The sequence below is a fragment of the Clupea harengus genome, chromosome 5 (assembly GCF_900700415.2).
Source record: "Clupea harengus chromosome 5, Ch_v2.0.2, whole genome shotgun sequence".
In the NCBI taxonomy this organism is placed as follows: Eukaryota; Metazoa; Chordata; class Actinopteri; order Clupeiformes; family Clupeidae; genus Clupea; species Clupea harengus.
In genome coordinates this window covers 2,622,281-2,646,363 of record NC_045156.1, presented here as the reverse complement: position 1 = coordinate 2,646,363, position 24,083 = coordinate 2,622,281, and the positions used below count along the sequence as shown (strand labels likewise).

At 42.6% G+C, this 24,083-nt stretch overlaps 1 protein-coding gene across 4 annotated transcripts; it reads right to left on the bottom strand.

Annotated features, from left to right (window-relative positions):
* Window positions 1-164: 164 nt before the first annotated feature.
* On the bottom strand, window positions 165-24,083 carry pparda (peroxisome proliferator-activated receptor delta a). Of its 4 annotated transcripts, none has more exons than XM_031567306.2 (9): window positions 23,678-24,083; window positions 20,057-20,102; window positions 11,924-12,325; window positions 7,475-7,620; window positions 6,540-6,678; window positions 4,679-4,920; window positions 4,016-4,222; window positions 3,462-3,705; window positions 165-3,100 (listed from the first exon to the last, which is right to left on the bottom strand). In XM_031567306.2, exons 2-9 carry the CDS (start codon window positions 20,064-20,066, stop codon window positions 2,853-2,855), a joined length of 1,638 nt encoding a protein of 545 aa, XP_031423166.1. In that variant the 5' UTR covers window positions 20,067-20,102; window positions 23,678-24,083; the 3' UTR covers window positions 165-2,852. The 4 variants fall into 4 exon arrangements, with proteins under 4 accessions (XP_031423166.1, XP_012683056.1, XP_042563694.1 ...); XM_012827602.3 differs by having other exon boundaries at window positions 4,718-4,920; window positions 23,678-24,081; XM_042707760.1 differs by lacking the exon at window positions 20,057-20,102 and having other exon boundaries at window positions 23,678-24,081.

The following is a 24,083-nucleotide window of genomic DNA, read 5'->3' as shown; positions in this document are numbered from 1 at the left end:
ACACTTCTATGTTGACTCAACTTCTGAAGTTCGACCCTTAATCCAGACAATCTTCAGAGATCACTCTCAGTTTAAAACACTAGTATTTGAGGGTATTAACCTTCTGATTCAATGTTACATCAGATTAAACACAAATAATGCATGGTAACAGAAACACCAGTCAATGACAGATTGTAAAAAGTTTTACTCATTTTCCATAAAATGGATACAAATGATACTGCGGTAATCTTCAGTTGTAACTTTGTTCTATTCAGTAACAGAAAAAATAACAAACAACATAAGAGACCAGCACAGTGTCCACCACTGTGTGTTCACAGCTTCGCCTCTGTACAAAGACAGTGCTCATAGAGGAAATATGTATTTTTCTGCACAGCGGGAGGCCAGGAAGAGTTACTATGTCAGCTAACATAACACAAACGGAAAAAATAGCAGCACCATACCAAGATATCCGGAGGCCCACAATGAGACAATATATGAACTGAATGTACATAGTATAGTCTATATGTCAATGTAATGTATCCAGAGCTTGGACACAGTGTGCATAGGATTGAAAGAAATATGCATAGGACTGGAAAAAAAAACTGCAACAGGCTCACCAGACTGAGGTTCAGGACTTACGGGAAACATGCTAACAATATACTTTTTTTATGTCAACTTGGGTCCTTTGTGGCAGACTGCTTATACTGCAACTGTGACAGAACATCAGAATCTCAATGAGCCAATCAGGAAAAAGCACCTCACTCAAGATCTGACCTCCTGGAGTCACCATAACAACAATCGATGAGATGTGAACTGCTTTGATTTCATCTTGGTGTGATGATGCATTCAGGAACCAAAAGAAAGAAAGAAAGAAGACATGGCACATAAAGATAATTACTATAACATGATCAAATGATGAACTGACAAACACCAGTTTAGACAAGAATGCATGGAAGGCTACTGATGACGAGGACACACCGCTAGAGAGCTGGCTTGAAGAAGACTAAGAGTACAGCATGTGCGATTAGGACTGACGGGACATGAAGACGCCACGTCTTTCAGTCCCACTGAAGTCCCACCCGGAATCTCAGCATGGCTAACACGGCCGCTGGGTTACCTGGGTTACCCGTGCCCCACAAAGTGGGACCTTTCAGTCGCGGCGTATCCCATTCACTCTTATAAATTCATGGAAGGGGACAAAGTTTCGCTTGGAAGTTAGTGAAATTAATGGACCAAACCCAAGTAATGTGAAGAGATGTCAATTGTTGCTGGTAAATGTGGACCTCTTTTGCTTACGCAACTGCTATGTTTCAGTCAAAACTAGTTAATTACCATATTCTGGAGTCCAAAACCCCTTGGAAAAGACACTGGGTATCAGTAGAACAACCTGGATATAGTTAACGTTTAGTATATTCCACAGATTCCACAACTCCAAAAGGATTTTGCAAACACATATAGTTAGTGAATGAGAACTAAGAAGACCTATGACCTATGAGAGGAAAGGGGTGAACTTCCATCAGGGGTCATCATCAAGGCACCATGTTCACAGGGCTTGACAGAAAGGTCCATGAATGGCGACACATAGGTATAGAGTTGGGCTTTTGAAACTAAGAACGGTAGAGAGTTAAAGGTGCTGTAAATGCTAACATCAGCCAGATTTATCAAACAGAGTCCACCCTTTTCTATTAATGTGCTGTGCACACACACAATATAATCTTCTGACGGGGTGCCCATCAGGTAAGCCATTTCCTGATCTATTAATCCTGCCAGACTGTGTTGAAAGGATTAAAGATCCAGGGAGATCCAAAAGGGATCTAATTTTGAGATAAGAATCAAATCTAAGATCAGTTTATCTTGCATGCCCAACAACCAGTTCCCAGTTACAGCAGCTTTACTCTCAAACCAACAGCTACTACAAGCTACCATGGAGGATGCAGAAATAGATTATGTTACAATTCTGCCGGGTAATGATACATTTAGCAAGACCCTGTGATCAAGTTTTTTTTCCTTCACAGTATTGTCATTAACAATCCTCAGAACTACGGAATAGACCCATCACATGACAAATACAACAAGACAAAGAAAAAAACTGAGGTTTGGAGGTTGTATGAAGCAATACTGTCCATGAGGATCTCAGGTCAGCCCTGACCTCAGTGAAGTCCTGTTTTACTCTCACATTTCACCTCCTCGGTGCTCTAAAAACATTGAACTGCAGGGTAAGTTTTTCTGTGTGTGTGTGTGTGTGCTTCAAGGATCTGTCAAGGATGAGCCAGAGGGAGGGCGAGAGGGAGACTGAAAGTGATTGCACACACTCTTATGTATTAGGCTACACCAGAGAAATCTTGAAGCTATTGGGAAAGTTCTCAATATTAACTAATAGTTTTAGTAAGTCCTTGATTTCAATAACTTTTAAAACATTTGGTTAAACAAAATATGCATAGTCTTATTTCAAATTCTATACAGTAGTAAAACTTGACCAACAGACCAGGACCAATAAAAATTGATCAATAGAAATACCCCAAAAGAGGAGGCTACAAAAATCCGCAGTATAAAAATAGTGAACCACAATCATCTGTTATGAGAATAGACATCATCTCTTATGACAAAAAAAGAATTGCATTGGTTTGTGGGGTAGGAAGTTGGTGCCTTCTGCTTCTTCTTCTTTTTCAACACACTCCTTGACCTTTTCTCTAATGCTCAGTAACCTCAAGAACTTGCACTTATCCAGTTCACAAGTACATGCATGTGTGTGTGTGTGTGTGTGCGTGTGTGTGTATGTGTTTGTGTGTGTGTGTGTGCGCGTGTGTGTGTCTGCACATCCATCTAGACGGGTGTTTGTGTCTGTGTGGGTCTCTGAGCCCTTGTGTCCTTCTTCAGTACATGTCCCTGTAGATCTCTTGCAGTAGTGGATGCAGCGAGGTCTCAGACTCGGTCTTCTTGATCTTCTGGACCAGCAGGGCGTTCTCGGTGACCAGCTGCCGCAGGTCGGCCATCTTCTGCAGCAGCTTGGGGAAGATGAAGCTGGAGTCCGGGTGGTTGGTGTTTAGGTGGAGGTTCAGGGCCTGCAGGATGTTGTCCTGGATGTCCTCCACCTGCTTGATATTCATCAGCCCAGGTCGGTCTAGAGACACATAGATTTGCATTTTATTAGTGTACTCTGGGAATGTGTTTTTATTAAAGGAAAAAAAATCACTGTTTTGTTCATTTCTGTTTTCTATTTGAGAGTTCGATTTGTGGGTAGTGAACTCATGTAAACCCAATTGTATTTACATTTTGGAGCCTTGGTGTCTTTTTTGTGTTGGACTATTTCTCCTTAATGTGTGTGTGCCTTTAGATAAATACAGAAGGATGTTTGTTTCTGTGTGGGTCTCTGCCCCTCATGTCCACTCCATCGTGCTAGACTGTTTGTATCTCAGTTTCTTCCAACATGGCCAGAATCAGTAATAAACAGGAATGTAAACATCCCACTCATTCTTCCTCACCTCCGCAGAGGATGATGGCTGCCACGTACAGCGCCAGGTCGCTGTCGTCCAGCTCGAGTGCATTGAACTTGACGGCAAACTCAAACTTGGGCTCCATGATCTCACTGAAGGGCTTTCGTAAGCTACGCAGGAACTCCCGCGTCACAAAGCCCAGCCCGTTGGCCACCAGCAGGCCGTCCTTGTTCATGAGTGACGGTAGCATGGCGAAGATGGCCTCATGCACCCCGTACTTGAGTAGCGTCACCTAGTAGACAACGGCAACAATTTGAATAATTTTAATATCATTTTGTTAGTACGAAGGCCTAAATCCCAATATTCCTAAGGGCAAGTCTATTTTAACAGTGGCATGGAAACACTTGAAAAACTTCACCAGGACATGAAGCAGTCAAGTGTCCGGAGGCTGCTAAACTGTAGCCTACTAACTCTTCCATTGCCCAAACCAGGGTTTGTACCCAATCTCAAGCCCGGTCCTGTGGCATGCCATAGTAAAAATGACATCTCTGATTTTAGTAGACGGTGGTGGGTTGGTTAGATACAGGAATATATGTAACTACCTGGTCATTGAGGAAGAGGTCCTGGAACCCTGGGATGCTCTTAGCGAACTCGGTGAGCTCACGCACTGTCTCTACGGTGGTACACTGGCAGCGGTAGAACACGTGAACCCCGATCTCCTTGTGTGGGGGCGCCCCGTTCACCAGCTGGTTCCACACCAGCCCATTCTCCGCCTGCCACAGCGTGTCCATGTCATGGATCACAAACGGCTGTGGATGAAACACATGACTAAATATCCAGAAATTATGTCTCGTGTGCTGATGAACACTTATTGTTGTTTTCATTTTTAATATTATACAAAACACTAGTTGGCTAGTCCTCTATCAAGCCAATGCTGTTGTTTGTATGGGACTGTTTATCACAAGCGTCTATGGATGAAACTCAACAGCCACTAATGAACAGAATGCAAACTCAATGACACCTGCTCTCACTACAGTATGAAGTAGTCAAATCTAGGCGAAACTGTAGAACCAAGATCTCTAAAATATTCAATAAAACTGAAGTGTCAGAGCCTTGCAGGTTGGCTCACTCTTTAACCTATGACTGAGGAGCAATAAGATAACTACCCCTATAAAAACATTTTAAATATACGAGAAATTACAGTGAGTCTAATGTGCTAATAAACATCATTGCATGTTTGATGTATATAGTTAAATGTGTTTTACATTTTTGTTTCCGCTACTGCTGCTGGTGCCGGCTCTTACTGTGGTGGAGCTGGTCTTGCCGGTCAGGATACTGCGGGCCTTCTTCTTGGTCATGTTGAGGTTCTTCTGGTAAGCGTTGTTGACACGCTTGGCCAGTGACTTGAGGTCTGAGGCTCCGGAGTTCTGACTGCACGCTTCTCCAGCCAGCAGCCCTGCCACCAGCTTCCTCTTCTCCGCCTCTGGCATACGGCCATACCGGATCGCTGTGGAGGAGAGAGAGAGAGAGAGAGTTATAGAAAAAGAGAGAAAGAGACAGGCAGAAAGTGTAAAAGAGAGAGAAAGTGAGATAGAAAGATAGTCAAAGAGAGTTTGCAAAGATCAAAAAGAAAGCAGAGGCATTGGGAAAGAGAGAGAAAGATAAATGTGAGCTTCATCCTCTGTTGTTCTACACAGAGGTCTCACCTCATGAAAGTGTTCACACACACACACTTATTCATGAGTGGGTTTTCTGTGTGGTCAGAGAGAAATAAATTGAACTAAATGAAAACAAAAGTGCTTGCTCTTGTGACCTCTCTGTCTCTCCACGTCACACACACCCTCTGTTGCCTCTCCTGCCCTGTAACTTTTCCCCTCTTTCTCTTTCATTCTCATCCTCTCTCGTTTTCCAATGTTATCCTTCCACTCTCCTCTCTGTCTGCTCTCTCAATATTCTCAGTCTCTGAGCTTCCTCTCTTCTCTCCATCGCCTTCCACTCTCCTTTTCATTTCACCCTTATTGCAGGTTTTTTTTTTTGAGGTAGAATGGTACAGATAGACAGGAAATGAGACGGAGAGAGAGATGGGAGTGGGATCGTGAAATGACAGCCGGACGGAACTAGACCCGTATCTGGTTAGGATGCTACTACTTGCGCCACAGCTCCCACACCCGTACTGTTTTAAAGCTGCAGCAGATAACTTAAACTGTCACTATGACCCGACAGTATACATGAGACAGATAATAACTCGGTTTCTTCGTCACCTCTGCCATGATGTCTATACAGAGAATACTGCGCTAACTTCCTCTTATAGCTAGCAGAAGGGTCTAGTTGTTGTTGTGTGGTAGGTGCCATTACGTGTCGCGCCATGACCACCAAAGTTACACAGTGCAATACCAGGCGCACCATGCGTGCTGTGGCACAGACGCCATTGTCCGTATTATAAGTCAGTGTACAACCAAAATGATTTTGAAGCTGTTATTTTAAGGTCAAATTTAAGGTCAACATAATGTTGCTCTAAGGTCCTGAAAAGTGACGCCATGGTTGCTGTATTTCTGTTGGACAGGTAATTATCTGGTTTGGTTTGGACGGAATTTGTTATTTTCCTGAACTGTGTAGCCAATGTAGTAGCTTATGTGTTATCCCAGAGCTAACCCTAGAAGGCTGTAGCTATTTGTACTTGTGCCTTTTATGTAGTGTATCTGTGTATATGTTTGCAGGTGTCTGCATTGTAGTTGTGAGCAATTGTCATTTGAAGGTATTTTATCTTATGTCAGTCTATATTGGCTTTGAACAAAATGTTTTTTCAATTGTAGTGATGTAGCTTATTTGTGTGTTTTTGTAGTTGTGAGACAGGTGAATGAGACATGAAGTCTCATGTTGGATACATTAGCGATGACAACAATTCTTCGGCTCGATTCCAACGCTCTTTTGCGTACTTCTGCTCTGACAGTAGGCAGTGCATGTTTTGGGGCTCTACTTTTGGTTGAAATCTTACTCTTGCTAGTTTCTCCAGAATCGCCTACCCTTAACACTGTAATTCTTTCTTCCCATCTCTTTCTACCCATTCATCCTTCTCCCTCCACCCCCTCTCTTGCTTTTCTCCTCTTTTCATTCTCCTCCCCTCACCATCGTGGGACATGCCCAGCATCAGGCACTTCTGGAAGCGGCAGTACTGGCACTTGTTGCGGCTCTTCTTCTGGATTTTACAGCTTCGGTCACAGCGTTCATACTCCAGCTTCATCCTGATGGTCCGCCGGAAAAAGCCCTGCACACGGACAAGAGGAGGAGGAGGAGGAGCAGAGGAGCAGAGGAGGAGGAGGAGGAACAAAGGAATGAGGAAGAAGAGTTACAGAAGAACAAGGAAGGAAAGGAAGAGAGTGAATGAAAAAAATGTGGGAGGATAAAAAAGAGAAAATAATTGTTTGAATGAGACAGTGGTCTTCAAAGAATACTATTACATGAGTAATCATATGTTTACCAATGAGGACTTAAGTTAACATTTCTTTTTAAACAAGTTAATTCCAAGCTAAATTAGATTCACCCATTAGATCCAGCAAAAATCCAGCAAAGTTAGCAGTAGCCAGCCCATATGTAGACTGAGCCATGACCTGATATTTTCCTCTCATACCAGAGTGGTCTGTTTCCTGCTGAGGCATGGGATGGATTACAGCCCAGTGGCCTGGGGCTTCTGCCCACCAGGGGACCCAGGATGCCTCACCTGAGGAGGCCCAAGTCCCGGGGGACCATCAACTAGCGTGTAGCATTTACGCGGAGAGACAGACACTGCTTGAATACGTGCCAATGTGAATAATAAGATGGTACATAACCAAACCGTCTCTCAGTCCATACAGTGCACTCTAAACACCAGTGCCCCACAGCCAACCTAAAGGCGTGGGAACTAGCAAATACTGGAAGTATATAGTGGTCTGGCAAGTAGATGTCACAAAGGAATTCTCCATGATTCACTTATTAAACATAGTATATACTGTGTACATATATACTGTAAGCGTATACTGTGTGTGTTTGACAACCCATGACGGTTTTGAAAGCCCAGGCCTCACCTTGCAGCCCTCGCAGGCATGAACACCGTAGTGGAAGCCGGAGGCCCTGTCACCACAGATGCGGCACTCCACGTTGATCCCGGATCTGTCGTCCCGACCCAGAAGCAGCTGGTCTGACAGCGACGGAGGAGACGTCTGAGACAGGTCTGCCAAGGAGACACCATACAGAGTTTACCAACTTTTTTTAACTTAAGATAGATATTTCTACAACTGTACTCAACAAGATGAAGACATATAGAAAAAGAAGGAGAAGAAGAAGAGAGAGAGACGCAGTGCGTCAACATTTTCTTTATCAAAATATATGAAGCGCTACCTGACGTGGTTAAAAATCTGAACAATAGATTCTGTAAAATCGTAAAATTAGATCATTTCCAAGTTTACTGCTAAGGAGAGAATATGTAAGGCAAGGGATTAAAAAAAGATGTTGATGTGTTCTTTACTGTCTTAAATGACACTATTTAGTATTTAAAAGACATTGGTATAAGAGTCGTCATTGTTACAATGGGTAAATGAAAGAATGATCACATTTGATTTAAAATAAGGATTAGTAAACTAGTAAAGATTTAAAGTGAAGGGGCTGATGCAGCTGTGATCAGGCAAACAGCAGGCAAAAAAACTCTAAAGGTGGGTCTCATAATGAGCCACAGAAAAAGTCACCCAAGTACCCAAGAACCAAGACAGAACCATCAGTTCCTGCAATGGCCAATATACAAGCACAATGAAACACACAGACACACACACACATATAATTATTCAGAGGAGACAACCCCAAGCCCAAGTCAGTGGACACCCAAGGTCATACCCTTCATAATTAAGTAACACCTGAATGGGTTCAAAGAGGTCAAAGCTACCAAGGAACAATGCTGAGCTGGCAATGCCGATAGGATATCCTAAGTGCTAAGCTATGATATCAAAAGGCTAGACTTTATTTTTCCGGAAATATACAAGTTATCTAAGATCAAGCCATCATAGGATGTGAGAAAACACCTCAAGGTCTCAGGCTGCTGATCAGGTTCGAGATTACAGGGTTTGAAAGTAACTTTAAAATTATCCCTTTCACATCATCACTAAACTCTAGGTGCTTTCACTATCCCACCCAAACATTGGTACTGTGTCTCCAGTGGAATTACGACAGCAATTAAATTAGAGGGAGTTGTAAAAACAGCACTGGAGCTGTGTAGATTTACTGGGTGAGTGGGAGCATTTGGCAGGGAGGAGTCATAAAATAGATTCTGTCTGTTACTGCCGAGACCAGGATGAAAACCTCCTCGCTAAAGACTCTCCACACGGACCCCAAGGCACGCAGAGAATGTGTGTGTGTGTGTGTGTGTGTGTAAGAATGTGTATGCATGTGTGTTTATACATGTCAGTCAACTATGTGTTTAAATGTGTTATGTTTGCATCTATATATATGCATGCGAGAACGTTTGTGAAAGTGTGATGTGTGTTTGTGAATGTGTGAGTATGATTACATATTTGTGCATTGCAAGTGCCTGTGAAGGTGTGTTTATAAATATGTTTGTGTATATTCTGTAGTACTCCACACTCTCTCCTTGTCTCAGACCTGAGACGTGGGAAAGTGCTCCGTGTCCTCTGGACCTCAGCTTCAGACGCAGCAGCAGGAGCAGAGGCTTTGAGTCTCGCCCCTACAGCGCCTGGGTGACGGGGCTGACCTGTCACATGAGCTTGGGGTCAGCAGGGGGTCAGGCTCTGGGGAGGCCCCCACTGAGTGGCTCAGTGACTACCTGAAACCCTCCCACGGCCTCTCCATGCCCAAGAACATGAAACCGGTTCGGCAAAAAATAAACCCAGGTTCTCACACAGACATGCAAACCTGCCCACCCAGAGCGCTTCGTTAGCCATCACTGATGCACAGTGGAGGTGTGTACTGTTGATTATTATCTCCGTGTATTTTTGGTTTCAAGAACAAAAAGTTGATTTGAGGTCCCTCACTCCTTTCTTACAATCACATCTGGCATGTACACTTGGACACATTTTCCAGTGTTTTCTTTCCTCTTCTGGACAACCCTGCAGATGAAATCCCAGTTCCAGGGCCCAGGTAAACCCTCTCACCCTCCAGCCGGCCAGCCAGCCCGGTGTGTCACCCCCCCCCCTCACGGTGTTTGTGAGAAAGCTGATCCTCTCCTCTGTTGAACCCTGTGTGTTAGCTCAGTGTCTTGGCACCACTGGGCTGCTGACGAGGGGGGCCTTTCTCAGGCCAGCCAAAACAAACATCAACAACCGCAGCTCCGCGCCGGAACTTTCCAGCTAGTGAGCTTAGGAGAAAAAGAAGTACTAACCTGAAGTGTGAGTGTATGTGCGTGTGTGTGTGTGTGTTCGTGTGTGTGTGTGTGTGTGTGTGTGTGTGTGAGTGTGTGTGTGTGTGTGTGTGTGTGGGTGTGTGTGTGTGTGTGAGTGTATGTGTGTGTGTGTGTGTGTGCGTGCGTGTATGTGTGTGTGTGTGAGTGTGTGAGTGTGGAGGGGGATCCTCTACAGGGGGATGGGTGCCACAGTATTATATGCACATTCACTCACACTCTCGCCTTTACATCTATATCTCTAGAAGCCATAGAGAAATTCGACTCTGGTTTTAAACAGCATCAAAGCGCTGGGTGTTGGCAGCTCGAAGGGGTGGAAAAACAAACAAACACAGACAGGGACAAATTAAATCATTACACATAACGATTCTCTGAGGACGTCAACAACGCTTTTCATTGCCATTGTAGAGGTGGAGCTCGAAAAATAAAGAGAATTGCCAGGCCCTATCTGCCGTGTTTCTAAATAAACAGAAACGGAGGGTTTTCAATGGAACCTCTGTCACTAGTTCAAAGTGCGTTCATCGTTTACGCAAAGGAGGCCATTGGCTTTGGCAACATTTGTATAAGCTGTACAAAACACAAACAGGAAGTCACAATGGTGCATTCAGGACATGTAACATGAGCACTCTTTACACTGACCTTTGGAACAAAAGGAAAAAACAAACAAGGTAGTATTTATTTTGAAAGAACGCTGTTTTCTTTTAGTCCCAGAAACTGGTGCTCATAATAGACTCTCTACCTACTGCCCTTTGTATCTATTCATGCCTATGCCAGTGGAATCAATTTGACTTTTATTGTACATGCATTGGTGACAATGTGTTTGTTGTATAGAGGAACACAAGGCAGTACATTCTCAGTAAATATCCATGCTGTTCCGTCCTACATACTGCATACAGTATTCTCTGACAGGGAATTGCTTTGGCCCTGAGCATCACTTCATCCTCACAGAACAGTGTATTTACATTCATTACTTACATTGCAAACCCCAAAGTCTATGCTCAACCTTTGCTTAAGACAACACCAAAAACATAGGGGGCGAAATAGTACTGCACTGTCAAAAAATGTACGAGGTATTATGGATACTGTGAAACCATCTAGGACGAGTGCAATAACGTCAGAAGTATTGGACATATTATATAAGTTGATACGTCACAAAAGGCACCGGCCAAAAGCTCCAACGCTATAGGTATTGTACATGTTCATCCCTAAACACACTATTGAGGTCTGCCTCCTCTCCCTGCTAGCCTGTGGAGAGGACTAAAGGAGAAGTCATCTTGACAGGCCCAGTGTAGGCGAAAGGTTAAGGAGAGGGTTCTTATTTCAGTCAGCAGGCGTGGCACCCTGACGCAGGAGCTTGAGCTGCCAGAGGTTTTTATATGACATGACAAACAGCAATGTCTGCCCCATACAACTACAGTGGAGGTAATGAGTCATGGCATTAGACATTAGCTGACATTTTCTGATTTGTGGTGTAAAGAGGGTTAAAGATTATGACTCAAATAATAATAGTAATACTTATTAATAATGATTATTATTATTTATAATTGATTTTTCAATTGCAATTTGTAAGTGGCTTACACCCTGTCACATGAGCTTGATATATGACATGACAAGCAGCAACCTCTGTCCCGTAGAACTACAGCGGAGGTAATGCGTTAAGTCAACACTTGTTTTCACGCCAATGCAGTCATGCCATTAGTCATTCTCGCTGGTACTTTCTGATATTCTGATGGGTGGTGTGAAGAGGGTTAAGGGTTATGGCTGGTAGAGAGTAGGTTATGGGTTAGGCCTGCAGCCATCTCTGCTGTTGATGAGAGCAGGTTAAGACTTTTGGTTGTACACGTTCCTACAGACCTTTGTGTGCTGAACTGAAGATTACAGTTTATGACTGGGTTCGACCACATGATGTGTGTGTATGGTATTGGTGCACCTGTGGCTCAACATTGAGAAAAGCGTCATAGATCATGGGTTTGATATCCAGTGTACTGTACATCTGCACTGTGCTGTAAGTTGATTAGGATAAACGTATTTGCTGAATGAGTATACATTATGTTACTGTCTGACCAGGGTTGGGGTAGTGGCTGACGGGAGTTTTTCACAGAGATGAGCTGAGATGGCAGAGATGTCTCACCTGTGCCACTGCTGGAGGGGGCAGGGCTACCCGTGCTGCAGCTGGCACTGTTGCTGGAGCTGCCTTTCTCCAGTGGTTCCTCCTCGCCCGCGTGCCCATTCTGCGACCCCCTGTCCCAGGACTGCTCCTCCGGGGAGGCCTCCAGCCAGCTGCTCTCCTCCCCGGCGCTCCCCAGCTCCATCTTGTCATCCAGCCCCGTCTCCTCCTCCGGGGGCCCAGGGGATGAATGTCGACTAGAGGGAGAGAGCTTTCCTTTGGGCCTCTTCTTGTCGCTCTTGCCCCACGCCTTGGGGTCTTCGTTCTGGTTGGCCGTCAACATTGACGTCCTGGACTCTTCCATGGCTCTGCCGTCGCTACGTGGTCGCGCACTCCCCCCCTCATGCCAACGCCATCGCCGTCCTCCTGGAAACAACAGGGAACACATGTCAACGCACTCTCAAGTATTTACTCAGTCAAGTCCGCTTTTTGTTTACTTTACTTTCCCCCATGAAACATAACCCTGCTGTTATCTCACAAAGTGGCAGGTTTTTCTCAGAGTTACCATCTCTGAAGGCTTCCAAGTATAATTGTTGGAGAAACAACAAAGCAGCGTAGCTACAGATATGCGATCTCTCTCTCTTAGTAGCCTGCAGCTGTGCAAGCTTCGTCCCACATGGTGCTCCCCAGCAAGGGGCCATGAACTGAAACTCTCAAGTTATTGTCACACATGGGGCCATTCAGAGAGATGTGTGAGGCTAGGGAGGCTTATGGGGGGTGGATCCAGAGGCCTGCCGAGGAGAGGACAGAGAGGAGAGGAGGGGGGAGTCTGGGGAAGCGAAGGTGGACCACCAGTAGGGGGTCTGAGAGTAGGCAAGGGAAAGATTAGGCCCCTGGAGCCTCCAGCACGTGTGTACACAGAAGAGTATGTTGGTTCGAGCTGAAAGAAAAAGAAAAAAAAAAACAAGACCAAGAATGCAAAGAGTGGATGACAAGAAGAGCAGCAGGGGGCAAGAAAACGAGGGTAAATCCAGGGGATAGAAGACAGAGAAGTAGGAGAAGAAGAAGGATTGGAAAAGAGAAAGAAGTAGAGGAAGAGTCAAAGGAAGAGGGAAAAAAATAGGAAGAGCTGAGAGGCACCTGTTTCCCAGGGCCGAGGTCTAGCGTGTCTGGTTTTGTCTGAGCACATCCCGCAGTCGGATCGGCTATCAGATGTGACCTTTCCCACACAGGGCTGGTTCCTGCATCGCTGCAGCAGTCATAGCAGCAACAGCAAAGGCAGACACACACACACACACACACACGCACGCGTGCGGCAGAGACTCTGCTCTTTCCCTTACAGACTCTGTAGGAGGAGGAGGAGGAGGAGGAGGAGGAGGAGCTGTGGTTGGGGATGAAGAGGGGAGGCATGTGGGGAGGGGAGGCTTTGGGAAACAAAGCCCCCACACTTGCAAGCGAGTGCAGGGGAAGAGGGTTCGTGCGAGCAGGGGGCTGAGACTAGTTTCTGGGAGCGAGGGCAATAGGCTCAAGTTTGTTTCCTGAAAGTGTCTGAGAGAAAGTACAAAATGCTCCCTAATGGGAGGGCTGTCTTGTGAGTTAAAAGCACCCCTAATGTCCAACAAGAAACATAATAATACCTCATAATAACAATAAGAATAAGAATACTTATTAAATAATAATTATTATTATTATTTATATTCTATTTTCCAATCATATTTTGTAAGTGGCTTTGGATAAAAGCTTCTGCCAAATACCATAAACATAAAAAATAAACATAAACTTTAAGACAGTATTTTGTGGCAGAAACTTGGTGAAAAGTGCCTATTCTGCCAGGGTGAGTTATCTTAAACTCCAGAGATATATGAAATATGGCGTGGCTTTTGGCTTTAGACATGACGAAATATTCTTCTCTGACAATGAAAAATGTGCACATGCCAATCACAAACCATTACTGCCCAATTCTGATTTATCTGTCTGGCAAATAAATATCACGTTTCCTCTATTGGAGGACTTTTAGCAAGGAAGCGTGGAAGCAGCACCACTTGTGTTATGGTTTAATTTAATTAATCTATCTCGAATATGCTTGAAGTTAACCGATATCCTATCAGGCTTTTAAAAAGAAAAAGAAAAATGTTTTTAAATGTTTAACCCCTTTTAAAAACTCGAGGCTCTGGCTAGAGGTCTAATTTGTTCGACTTGAATTAAATTCTCAGTTAGCAGTAAACGATTGTCATCCACGAGACGAATACACAAGACTAATGACACCAAGGCAGAAGAAGAAATGCTGCACTGTAAGAGTGCATTTTCCACAAAAGGTCTCTTTTCTTTCCAACGAGATTGCTTTTAGGTTGACCCAGGTGTTCTCAATCATCTAAACATTGCTTGCAACCTCCCATATCTTATGCACTCCCCATTCATAGGTTAACGGTCACTGCTGTGTTTTACACATCAGGTTCTTTTCAACCCTGCGTACTGTCTTAGTAAATGCCAAACAGGCTTTCTCTCATCTGTTCAGCTCTGCTGTAATTCTGGATGCATCGCCTACACCTAATAGCCAACAGTTTGTTCTCAGAATAATTCTACGTAAAAATGTTCAATCTAATTGTTAGGTGAAAATTCACTCAAGTTATCTCAGGACTCCGGAGTTTTAGATCAGTATATTTATTCAGTAACAATTGCAATCGGGCTCACTCACAGCACAAGGATGAAAGTGAAGCAATTTCACTAACATCGCACAGGGTTTATATACTTAAGATTTATCTAATTCTGATGCCATAAATGTTTCTAATGTCAGCAAGAATAGCCACGCTCGACTTAAAGTCCTTTTGAGTAATCCCAACTGGCTTTCTGAAATGCAAGGATGTCAGTTCGACCCTTCTTATCACCTCTGAGCCCACCCAAACATATGCAGAAGGTCCTTCTCCTTACACATTTAACTCTTACTCATATGCAGACTACATGGCGTCAGCACCTAATAATCTAAGTTACACACACACAGAAATACAGAAAAGCCATGTTCCTGCTTACATGATTCATACAAGGTAATTATTAATACAAGGCACTTGGTTAATACATTCTTAAGTCATGAACAGTGTTTTCTAAATGAATTCTTTCACTAATTAATGTGGAAGATCATAGTTACCAGAGAAGAACCTAATATGCTGTTGAAGTAAACGCTTAAGGCCTTTCTCTCGCATCACCTCACTGTACATATCCTACTGGGAAAAGGAGTCATTAAGAAAACATGAGATATTGAGCATATTAAGAAAACCTGGGATTCCTTTTCAAAAGTTTTATTTTTGCCAAATCGCATACCCTGATTAACAATACAACACTCAGTTATTTGGGATGTGGCTCGGGCATTTGAAAACATCTCTGACAAGCTGCAATTATATGTCATGAACTGAATTGTTTTAAACAGGACTATGGTTTATTCCTTGGAAAAGCCTCCTGGCAAACACTGTCCAGAACCCGCAGTGATATTGCCATCATCATTGTAATCTAGTCTGAGGCATTCGGTTTAAAGGGATTGCTTGGCCATGCTATTGGTCGACTTTAACCAAACCTATAACTGATTCAATTCGGCCTGGCTCTTCCCAATCTAACCACACCTTTCTGAAGCGTTTTCTTCTCTGTAACAGTGCACATGCCTCTTTAGTTTCCACCTGTTTTCGTTTTCAAACTAGGGGCCTGTTTGTTTTTTAAATGTGTTTGCTTTTTGTGCTGAAGTTCAACCCCGGAGAACATTGTGCCCGCAGGTCAGGAGTTGATTTACAAGGGAGCGCAAGCATTGATAAAACTCCTGTAAATTATGAGTCTCGATCAGCAAATGAAGATGGGACCCACACTCACAGGCGGGGGCTGGGGGAGGTGGGCCGTCAATATCAGGATGTAGAGACGTACTGACTGGTTGCCTCTACGTTAGCATGGTGTGTTAAGCTATTTTCAACCCTTACCAATCTTGTCAACACCAGCATTGATTTGTTTAATCACGGTACAGTCATATAATTTAGTTAACAGCTCAAGAAGCATATCTAAGTGTACAATACCTCTTTAATGTCCTCTGAATTGCAATGGTTCATGTCTTCTTTGTCTTATGATTCACACCTCACAAAACCCTGATCTTTCCAGCACTTTCCTCAATCATTTAAAAATGGCAGTCAGGCATTGTAGCTTTCCTGCTAAATATGCAGCACCACTCTACAATTTGACTTGGATGACTGCACTCTCTTCTATATGAGCCTGCCTGTCATTAGGTTAAGCCTGGGCCCTGGCTAGAGTCAGCCTTTAGTATGCATGGCCTCAATTTAGGCTGCCACGTTTGGCAGCAGACAACTTTCACTGGGTGGTCATATCGGATCTCTCTGCTCTGTCAACATCTTAGATGCTTAAGCTCCTGAGATTGTGTTGGAATCCAGAGGTTTCCTGGGGTGTGGCAGGGATTCCTGGAAGCCTCGTCCGAAGGGAGGACACGGGGCGATGGAAGGGTCATACAAGCTCTAATGGAAGGCTGCGTTGGAGACTGAACTGGCTGCAACTTCCTCGCAGCTCTGGTTTCCACTGCTTGGAAAAGTTGTACTTCAGAAGTGGCTGGTGTGTTTACTGAAACAGGTTTTTTTTCACTGAGGCTGTATCGTTTCATATTGATGGTTCAAGTAAAAAAACTACTGTTGGTTGGTAATGGACCACGACGGAGGGGGATGTGGGTGATGTGGGTGATGTGGGATGAGGGGAGCCGTGACGTCAACAGCCCCAAGCACTAGTAAGCTACTCCATATCCTGTAGATGGCGATCTTTATGGAAAAAAAAACACACTAAACCTTCCCTAATCTGCAGCTTTATCGTGATTAGCGGAGGAGAGAACCAAAGAATGCATTCATGTTCCCTGTTAAATAAGAGCAGATTAGCAGCGAATGGGAGCAGCTAGTCAGTAATGGAAAATCTATGGTGAGACATCCACTCTCAAGACTGCGCAGAGACGGGAAGTGGTGGAAATGCACAGGAAAGAAGGTCTTTCCAGGTCAGAGGGTGTTCAGGGGTGCTGCTGCCTTTGGTATGGCTCACCTCCCCACACACACACACACACACACACACACACACACACACACACACACACACACAGACACACACACACACACACACACGCACACACACACAACCCCCCACTCTAGGGCTGAACGATTAATTGCATTTGCGATTTAATCGCGATATGATAGAACGCGATTTTCTAACCGCAACGTTCGCGATTAAAAAACGTGGTCACAAAAAAAAAAAAAAAAAAAAAAAATAATATTTTTTTTTTTTTTTTTAAGATGGTACATTTTGCACACAGTGTTTAAAAAGTGCATGCCTAGTGTTTATACTTAAAATTACTTTTTTAAAATTACTTAAATGCACAGTGGCAAAGCCACCGATTTGTTGTTCTTGTTTCTGTAATGAGCAGTTAAATAAAAATGTAAAATGTGGGAAAGAATATTTTACACTAAATGTATCTAATATTGTGTTGGTCATATTTAAATCATTCATTACGTTTTGTTGGGAAAAAAAGAGGATAAAAAAAAAAAATCGCATATCGAATCGCAATATTTTGGTAAAAAATTGCAATTAGATTATTTTCCCAAATCGTTCAGCCCTACCCCACTCCATTCAGTGACAGAGTAAAGAATTGTACCTAGGTGTGCATAAAAAGTGAAAGTGTTGCTGCTGTGGCAAAACCTCACTCAAATTCATAATGAAAGTTTCATGACAAAAGTATGCTTGACTGAAAGCTTAAAGGGTTCTACCTAAGTGCAACAACATACGATTATATGAATAGGTAAAAGGCCAATATTTTGTAGCTATTAAGGAACTTTAAAAACATAATAGTTTAAATATAGGGCAATCTGTAATTAAGCTAAGTTGAATATCAACATATACAAAATCAATAATTAATAACATACAAATACTATCAATCACTAAATAAACCAATACCTAGCCAGCAGATTATAAAACTAATCTTAAATTACTACACTTAAATCCCAGTTGTTCGCTACAGTTTATAATTTAAATTGATCAAGTAAACTTGGAAAAACTTCAAAAGGTAACCTTTTAAACCAAAGATGGTCTTGTTTTTGGATGCATCATCATAAAACTATAGTCTGGGTACTAAACTAAAAGGGTATCCTCGCACAAAGGCAAACTGACATGGACAGTTTCAATGTATACTACTTGATTTTGACTGGATGTGTTCAATTCTAAATTAGGTAAAAGTATATAAGTTATAACTACTCAATGCTGTTTCAATGCTCAAGCAAAGTCCCTCATCCCTCCAGATACAACTTAACTACAAAATGGATAAAAACCCTATAGAATTCTTGGAAGGCACTGACAATAAACGCTGTTCCTAATGGCACGCTATTCTCACTTTCCAGAACTGTCGTAGGTGATGTTTTTTCTGTGACCATCTAAAGAACTGAAACACCCACAACGCATATCACGCCACCCGTGCAACACGCTTGGCTGAGTCACTACAATCAGTTAGGAAAAAAACACAAGAAAACAAGCCTTTTGTTCCTCAACAGACATTAACCATCTTGAAACTGAAACAGGACTGGCGGTACTGTGTGTCGAATGGTTCCATACTCCCGCTATTCAGACTACTCTCTGAGAACGTACTGTACATATGTGCCAGGTCACATAAGGTGCTGCATATGTGGAGAATGCTCTCTGCATAGTCAGTTGGACTAAGCCTGTGTTCCCATTCATAAAGATTTAAGATATGCAATGTGTTTCTGTGGCTCAACTGGTAGGTCATGGATTGGATAGCCAGAGAGCCCACTGCCTGATGGAAATGTAGAACTGTTCAATACTGTAAGATGCTTAGGATGAAAGTGTCTAAATGAAAAATGATAAATGTATATGTGCATGAGAGCCAGCACATCAACTCAGAACATGTTTTCATGACTACAGCAGGAGTAGTTGCTATGCATTCTCATCAAGATCTCATCAGAAGACAGAAGACTCTTTTCATGAGCACTGATTAAGGAAATAGGCTCATCCATGATGGCAACAACAAAACAACACACTGATACCACTATCAGTTGTTACAATGAGCCCCCATCAATGCATTTAGGTAAATATAGCCTGTGAACTTTTTATGCATGAAGTGGTGTTGAGTGCTGCATATAGTGGAGCAAAAATCACCACCACAGGTTAGCCTCAATGACGTAGGCTGCTGCTGCAAGATGGAAAAAGGGACCCTGGTCATCAAACTAGATGTACTGCATAGTGTACTGCAGTATGACCACCGCATTAAGTGACAGAATGAGTAAGAATGAAGTGAAACTAAGAAAATAAAAACAGTATTGAAAATATATATAAAAAGAGAGAATAATATATATTTATATATACACATGTAATTTAACCCTGTAAAGACTGACACATCCCATGTTAACCAGAAAATTCAAATGTTTTAAGTTGTGGTGTTTGATGGACCTTTTGACAAGATACAAAAACAAAATGTTTTGTCATTTTCATTTGATTTATTTTTGTATCATATTTGATATATCTGGCTTTTCTGGCAATTTATTGTCAAATGATGCAACCTTTTTGCACCACCTCCATACACAAAGTTTCTTGTCTTCAAAGAGTTCCTGAGATATGACCTTCTGGGTTAAGGTTAAGAGGCCAGAAGTGGCTGCTGTATTGGAAAACCCGAAATAACATACTGCCTCTAGTACCAAGAACTGAAAAGGGACCTTAAAGGGAAACTTTTGGATTTTTCAGCTTGGCTATCAAATGGAATGCTATGAGGCAAGCCAGCACGGCAGATGATTTGTTTGTTTATTGGGTAAATAGCTTCTATACAGCATTATTAACGAGACTACAAAATTCCTTTGGGCCATTGGCCATTCACACAAGCATGTATTAGTTGCTGAATTTTGATTGGCCATAGGTAACCATTTTGTTGAGCAAGCCAAATGGAACTTAAGGAGACAAATGTAGCCAAGTATAAGCATACCAAATTTCCAAATTTTAGCTTATGCAATTCCTGAGATATTGAAATGTGTCAGTTGCAGCCCCCCCCCCCCCCCCCCCCATGGACAAAATGTAACAGAATTTGGCATACATCCACTGAATGTAGCCAAGTATAAGCATACCAAACTTTAAAACATTTACCTTTGGTCATTCTTGAGATATTGAAATTTGCCAGTTGCAGCACCCACTATGGACAAAATTCACAAAATTATTGACATATGTCAGTTGCACTGCCCCCTATGAACAAACATTTTATAATCTTAAACAAAGGGACACCCCACCTATGGACATGAACCTTATATTCCCACAATCATGCCAAGTTTCATGTGGATTGGTGAAGTCTAAGTATATGATATATAGTCAACCAAAAATCTGTGTAGAAAAAAAAACGAAAGAAATAAGAAAACTCTGACAAACACTATTTGGCAGCCCTGCAGAGCAGCTCCTACCCGCAGCACATAGAGGGTAAACAATGCACAGGCACATGAAGTCTGAGTGGATTACCAATGAGAGACTAGTCAGAAATCTGCTTTAAGGCTGGCAGCCCCACCTCAACTCCACCCCCACTCACCACTTACCACACATAGCACCTTTACAGCCAGCTCTCCTAGGCAACAGGACCAGGCAACTCGGTCACTTAATTCCTATTTCTAACGCTCAACTTCTGCAAAGCACTTGTATCTCGAAAGCCATTATGGGCTAAGTAAATTGATTAATTGTTTAATTGGATAGGTTAGCTCTCCTTTGATACAAATCCTCACTTGTGGGTTCTGAGAACCTGGTTTCCATTTGTAAAAACAATGACCATGATAGGCTAATCTGGGCTTGGGATAAAGGCTTACACATAACAGTACAAAGCCTTTCATAACAGTAATATAAACACTACGATGCACTGATTAATGTGGATCTATATACTAAACATAAACTGATTCTGACTCATCTTCCTTTCGTAGGCCTCCGAAAAAACATTCGTGTGACACAAAACCCCTCAGCGCCACACATAAAATGGATGAAACAAACAGGTGTGACAGGCAGTTCAGCGCAAATTCAGCAGGTCTGAGGTCAGTCAGCAAGCCACATGCAGGGAAGAGGGAGGGGGGGCAGCACCCTCTCCGCCAGAATGGTGTGAACCTCCACATGTGAGAGCGCCAGACAGAAGGAAGGAAGCTACAGCCCCAACCTCTTGACAGACAGACAGACAGACAGACATGCCTTAAGCTAGACAATGAGACACAGAAACTAAGCAAAAGGCAAATATAGCCCAGAGAGGAAGAAGCAAAGAGATAAGTGGCACAAACCGTGTCTGGCTCTGCGTCTAAGACAGTTACTCTAAACAGATGTGGTTAGTGTGACGAGTAAGGAGCAACGGGTGCATGCAAAAGCTTTATTAGCAACCAAATGAGTAGCGTCAAAGCCATGGAAATGTTATTTTTATGTTACATGAATAACCACATTGCATTGATATGTAAACTACAAGACACAAATGAATATTGGATTTTTTACATGTGAAGTAACCACAATGTGACAAATAATCAAACAAAAAGATGCTTATTAACTTATATTATTCTATAACACACATTGCAACAATTATGTGTTATGGATGTGATATAAAAAAGCATATAAGCCTGAACCTGCCAAGGACCTGCCACTTGCCTAACACCTTCATGTACCGCAGTTTGGTCAACTTGACACTGGGAAATTCAGAGGCACCTCCAGATGACAGAAATGCAGAAGCCTGTGAGGGCCCTATTTAAAATACCCATGGCTGAAATCTGAATAGCAGAGGTGCATCAAAGAGGCCCTGGTAATCCCTCCTCCTATGAAGGGAGTGCTTAGCTTTGATGACGCAGCAGCCCCAAGACCTTTGTGGCATTTAGATGACTGTGAAAGCCACTTATGTACTTTTGGATGACTAGCTGCGTTATTTCACAACTCAAACATCCAGATGAGTTTTGAAAGAAGAGAAAAAACTGCTGATGTATCGGCTATGTTTTCATTCTATCCTTTCAGTAAAAAAACGTCTTTTAACAGGTTCTTTGAAAAGCTACAAGTTCAGTCCTCAACCTTCTCAAAAAAGAATAAATCCTTTGTGCATCTAGCAGCTTCACCTCAGTAAGCGGCTATGAAGATAACAGCATATAATGTTACAGTGTTACGATGTTACACAGTGATTCGCCAGCCAGGTTGTGTTACACCCTTGCTTTTTCATTCATGCACCCTGTTCTTCTGTTGGGTGCTTCCCTTGGTGGTATCACTTGTAAAACATACAACCATGACAATGTGACTACAGTGCCCCGCTTTAGTCTTTTAACAAAATGTCCTTTTGTCCAAAAGGTCCAAAAAGTCCTTTGTACGTCTAGCAAATTCACCTCAGCCAACGATTATGAAAAATGACAGCAGAGACAGGGAACAAATAATGGAGACTTTCTCTATTCAAATCACAATACCTTTCAGTGTCCTAAACTGCATTTCTGAGTAGAGACTGCAGCTTTAACTAGATCTTTTGCTCCATTTCAATTGAAAAAAATCATGAATCCTTTTTCAATGACAACAGAACGTTTCTAAGAATAAGAATCAGAAAGGATGTGTACGCTTACTGTAAACATTTAACCACAGGATTTCCCAATGGAAGGGATACACCAACACAACTAGGTGGAAGAATTACTACTCATTAACAGTTAAATGATGACAAATCCATTGCTCACAGCCAGGAGGTTATGGCTCAGTGTAAAAAACTAAAAATCACCCAGCCAACAACAGCGCTCTTTCACCCAGTAACAGACGGATGTAAACAGTAAACGGGACGTTTTGGGAATGTTAGAGTGTGTGAGAAAAAAATTCAGGCGGAGACCGAATTATATTTTTTGTACTGTTGTTGACTTCGTCTGGATAGAGGGCTGATATATCTCACAAAGCCAAATATCTAAATTCAGTGACCATCCTGCGTTTGGTTTCCCTCAGCAATCAACTGAAATCTGAAAAGATTACAACCAATACGACTGTTATAACGTTACTCTAGCAATAGAGAAGCACACTGCGTACTAAAACGATTTATAAACATTTCCTTAATATGTGTAGTGTATCACGAAGGTCAATAGCGCGAGTGCTGACGTCTACAAAGTCAGGGTTGTAATATGAAACATAGATTGTGATGCTGGTTTACTCTGGAACAATAATAAGATCTATCAGCTGTTATAGCTGTTAAAATAATGGTTTATACCTCTGGTACAAACAAGAGATAGAGCACGTTTCTTTGCGCACTGCCTGGTTTACTACTAAGTGCCTTGCTAGGATGCTGAACAGTGATTTATGATACCTAATGTAATGACCCTAATCTATTTCTGATCAACATGGAAGCTAACTTAGCTTGCTACAGTAGCCATCTGGTTTGCTAATCCCTCACGTGATACAAGCCCCAGCTATCCACAATAAGCAAAAACAACATGTCTTTGTCTGATTCATCTCTTCATAAATAATACAAACTATGGTAACAAACCTAATGCAGAAGTGGGCTGTTTCCTGATTTCATCCCGAAATTCGCTGACTGGCTGAACAGTTGAGTGTTAAAGAATGTATAACCCCAAATTCCTGTCCTCTTTAGGGGGGCCCTACTCCAATATTTGAAACACGCGCACACGTAGCCTTCACCCGCGCGCACATAATCTCGAACTTAAACCATCATCAACATTATGCTGTGTTCTGTGCTGTGCTCATTGATGCTGGAACTATACTGAGTTTAGTCTAAATGAGAATTCAACTTACCTTATCTAAAGACAGACTCCCGATAGTCCAACGTGATCTGGTCTAGCTGTGTTCAAGTCGCGTGGAGTCAGGTTCGCTTAAAATAATGACATTTCAACTACTTCTTTTGGTTCATAAACACAGCTACTTTCCCGTTTCTCGGTCCTGTGATTCCCTCTTTTGCAATAATGTGACTTCGTGTGCCTCTTCTCTTCAAAGTAATTCCACCAAATCTCAAGCATATCCTGGCAAGTCGCTGGTCCCTGTTACAAACACCTACGCGTTACGTTTTAAAACAGTTTATTCCATTACTTCTTCATTACTTCTCCCTCGTCCTAAAATAGCCATCGTAAACTATGCCACTACTCCGTACTGTCAGAAATCTGTCCCTGTTTGTCATCCGACACGCACGCACAACGTACCGTAA

Coding starts and splice junctions, on each gene's coding strand:
- pparda (XM_031567306.2), bottom strand. Junction 4,921..6,539: donor GCTGGGCATGTCCCACGATG/GTGAGGGGAGGA, acceptor TCTCCTCCACAG/CGATCCGGTATGGCCGTATG. Junction 4,223..4,678: donor GCAGTAGCGGAAACAAAAAT/GTAAAACACATT, acceptor TTTCATCCACAG/CCGTTTGTGATCCATGACAT.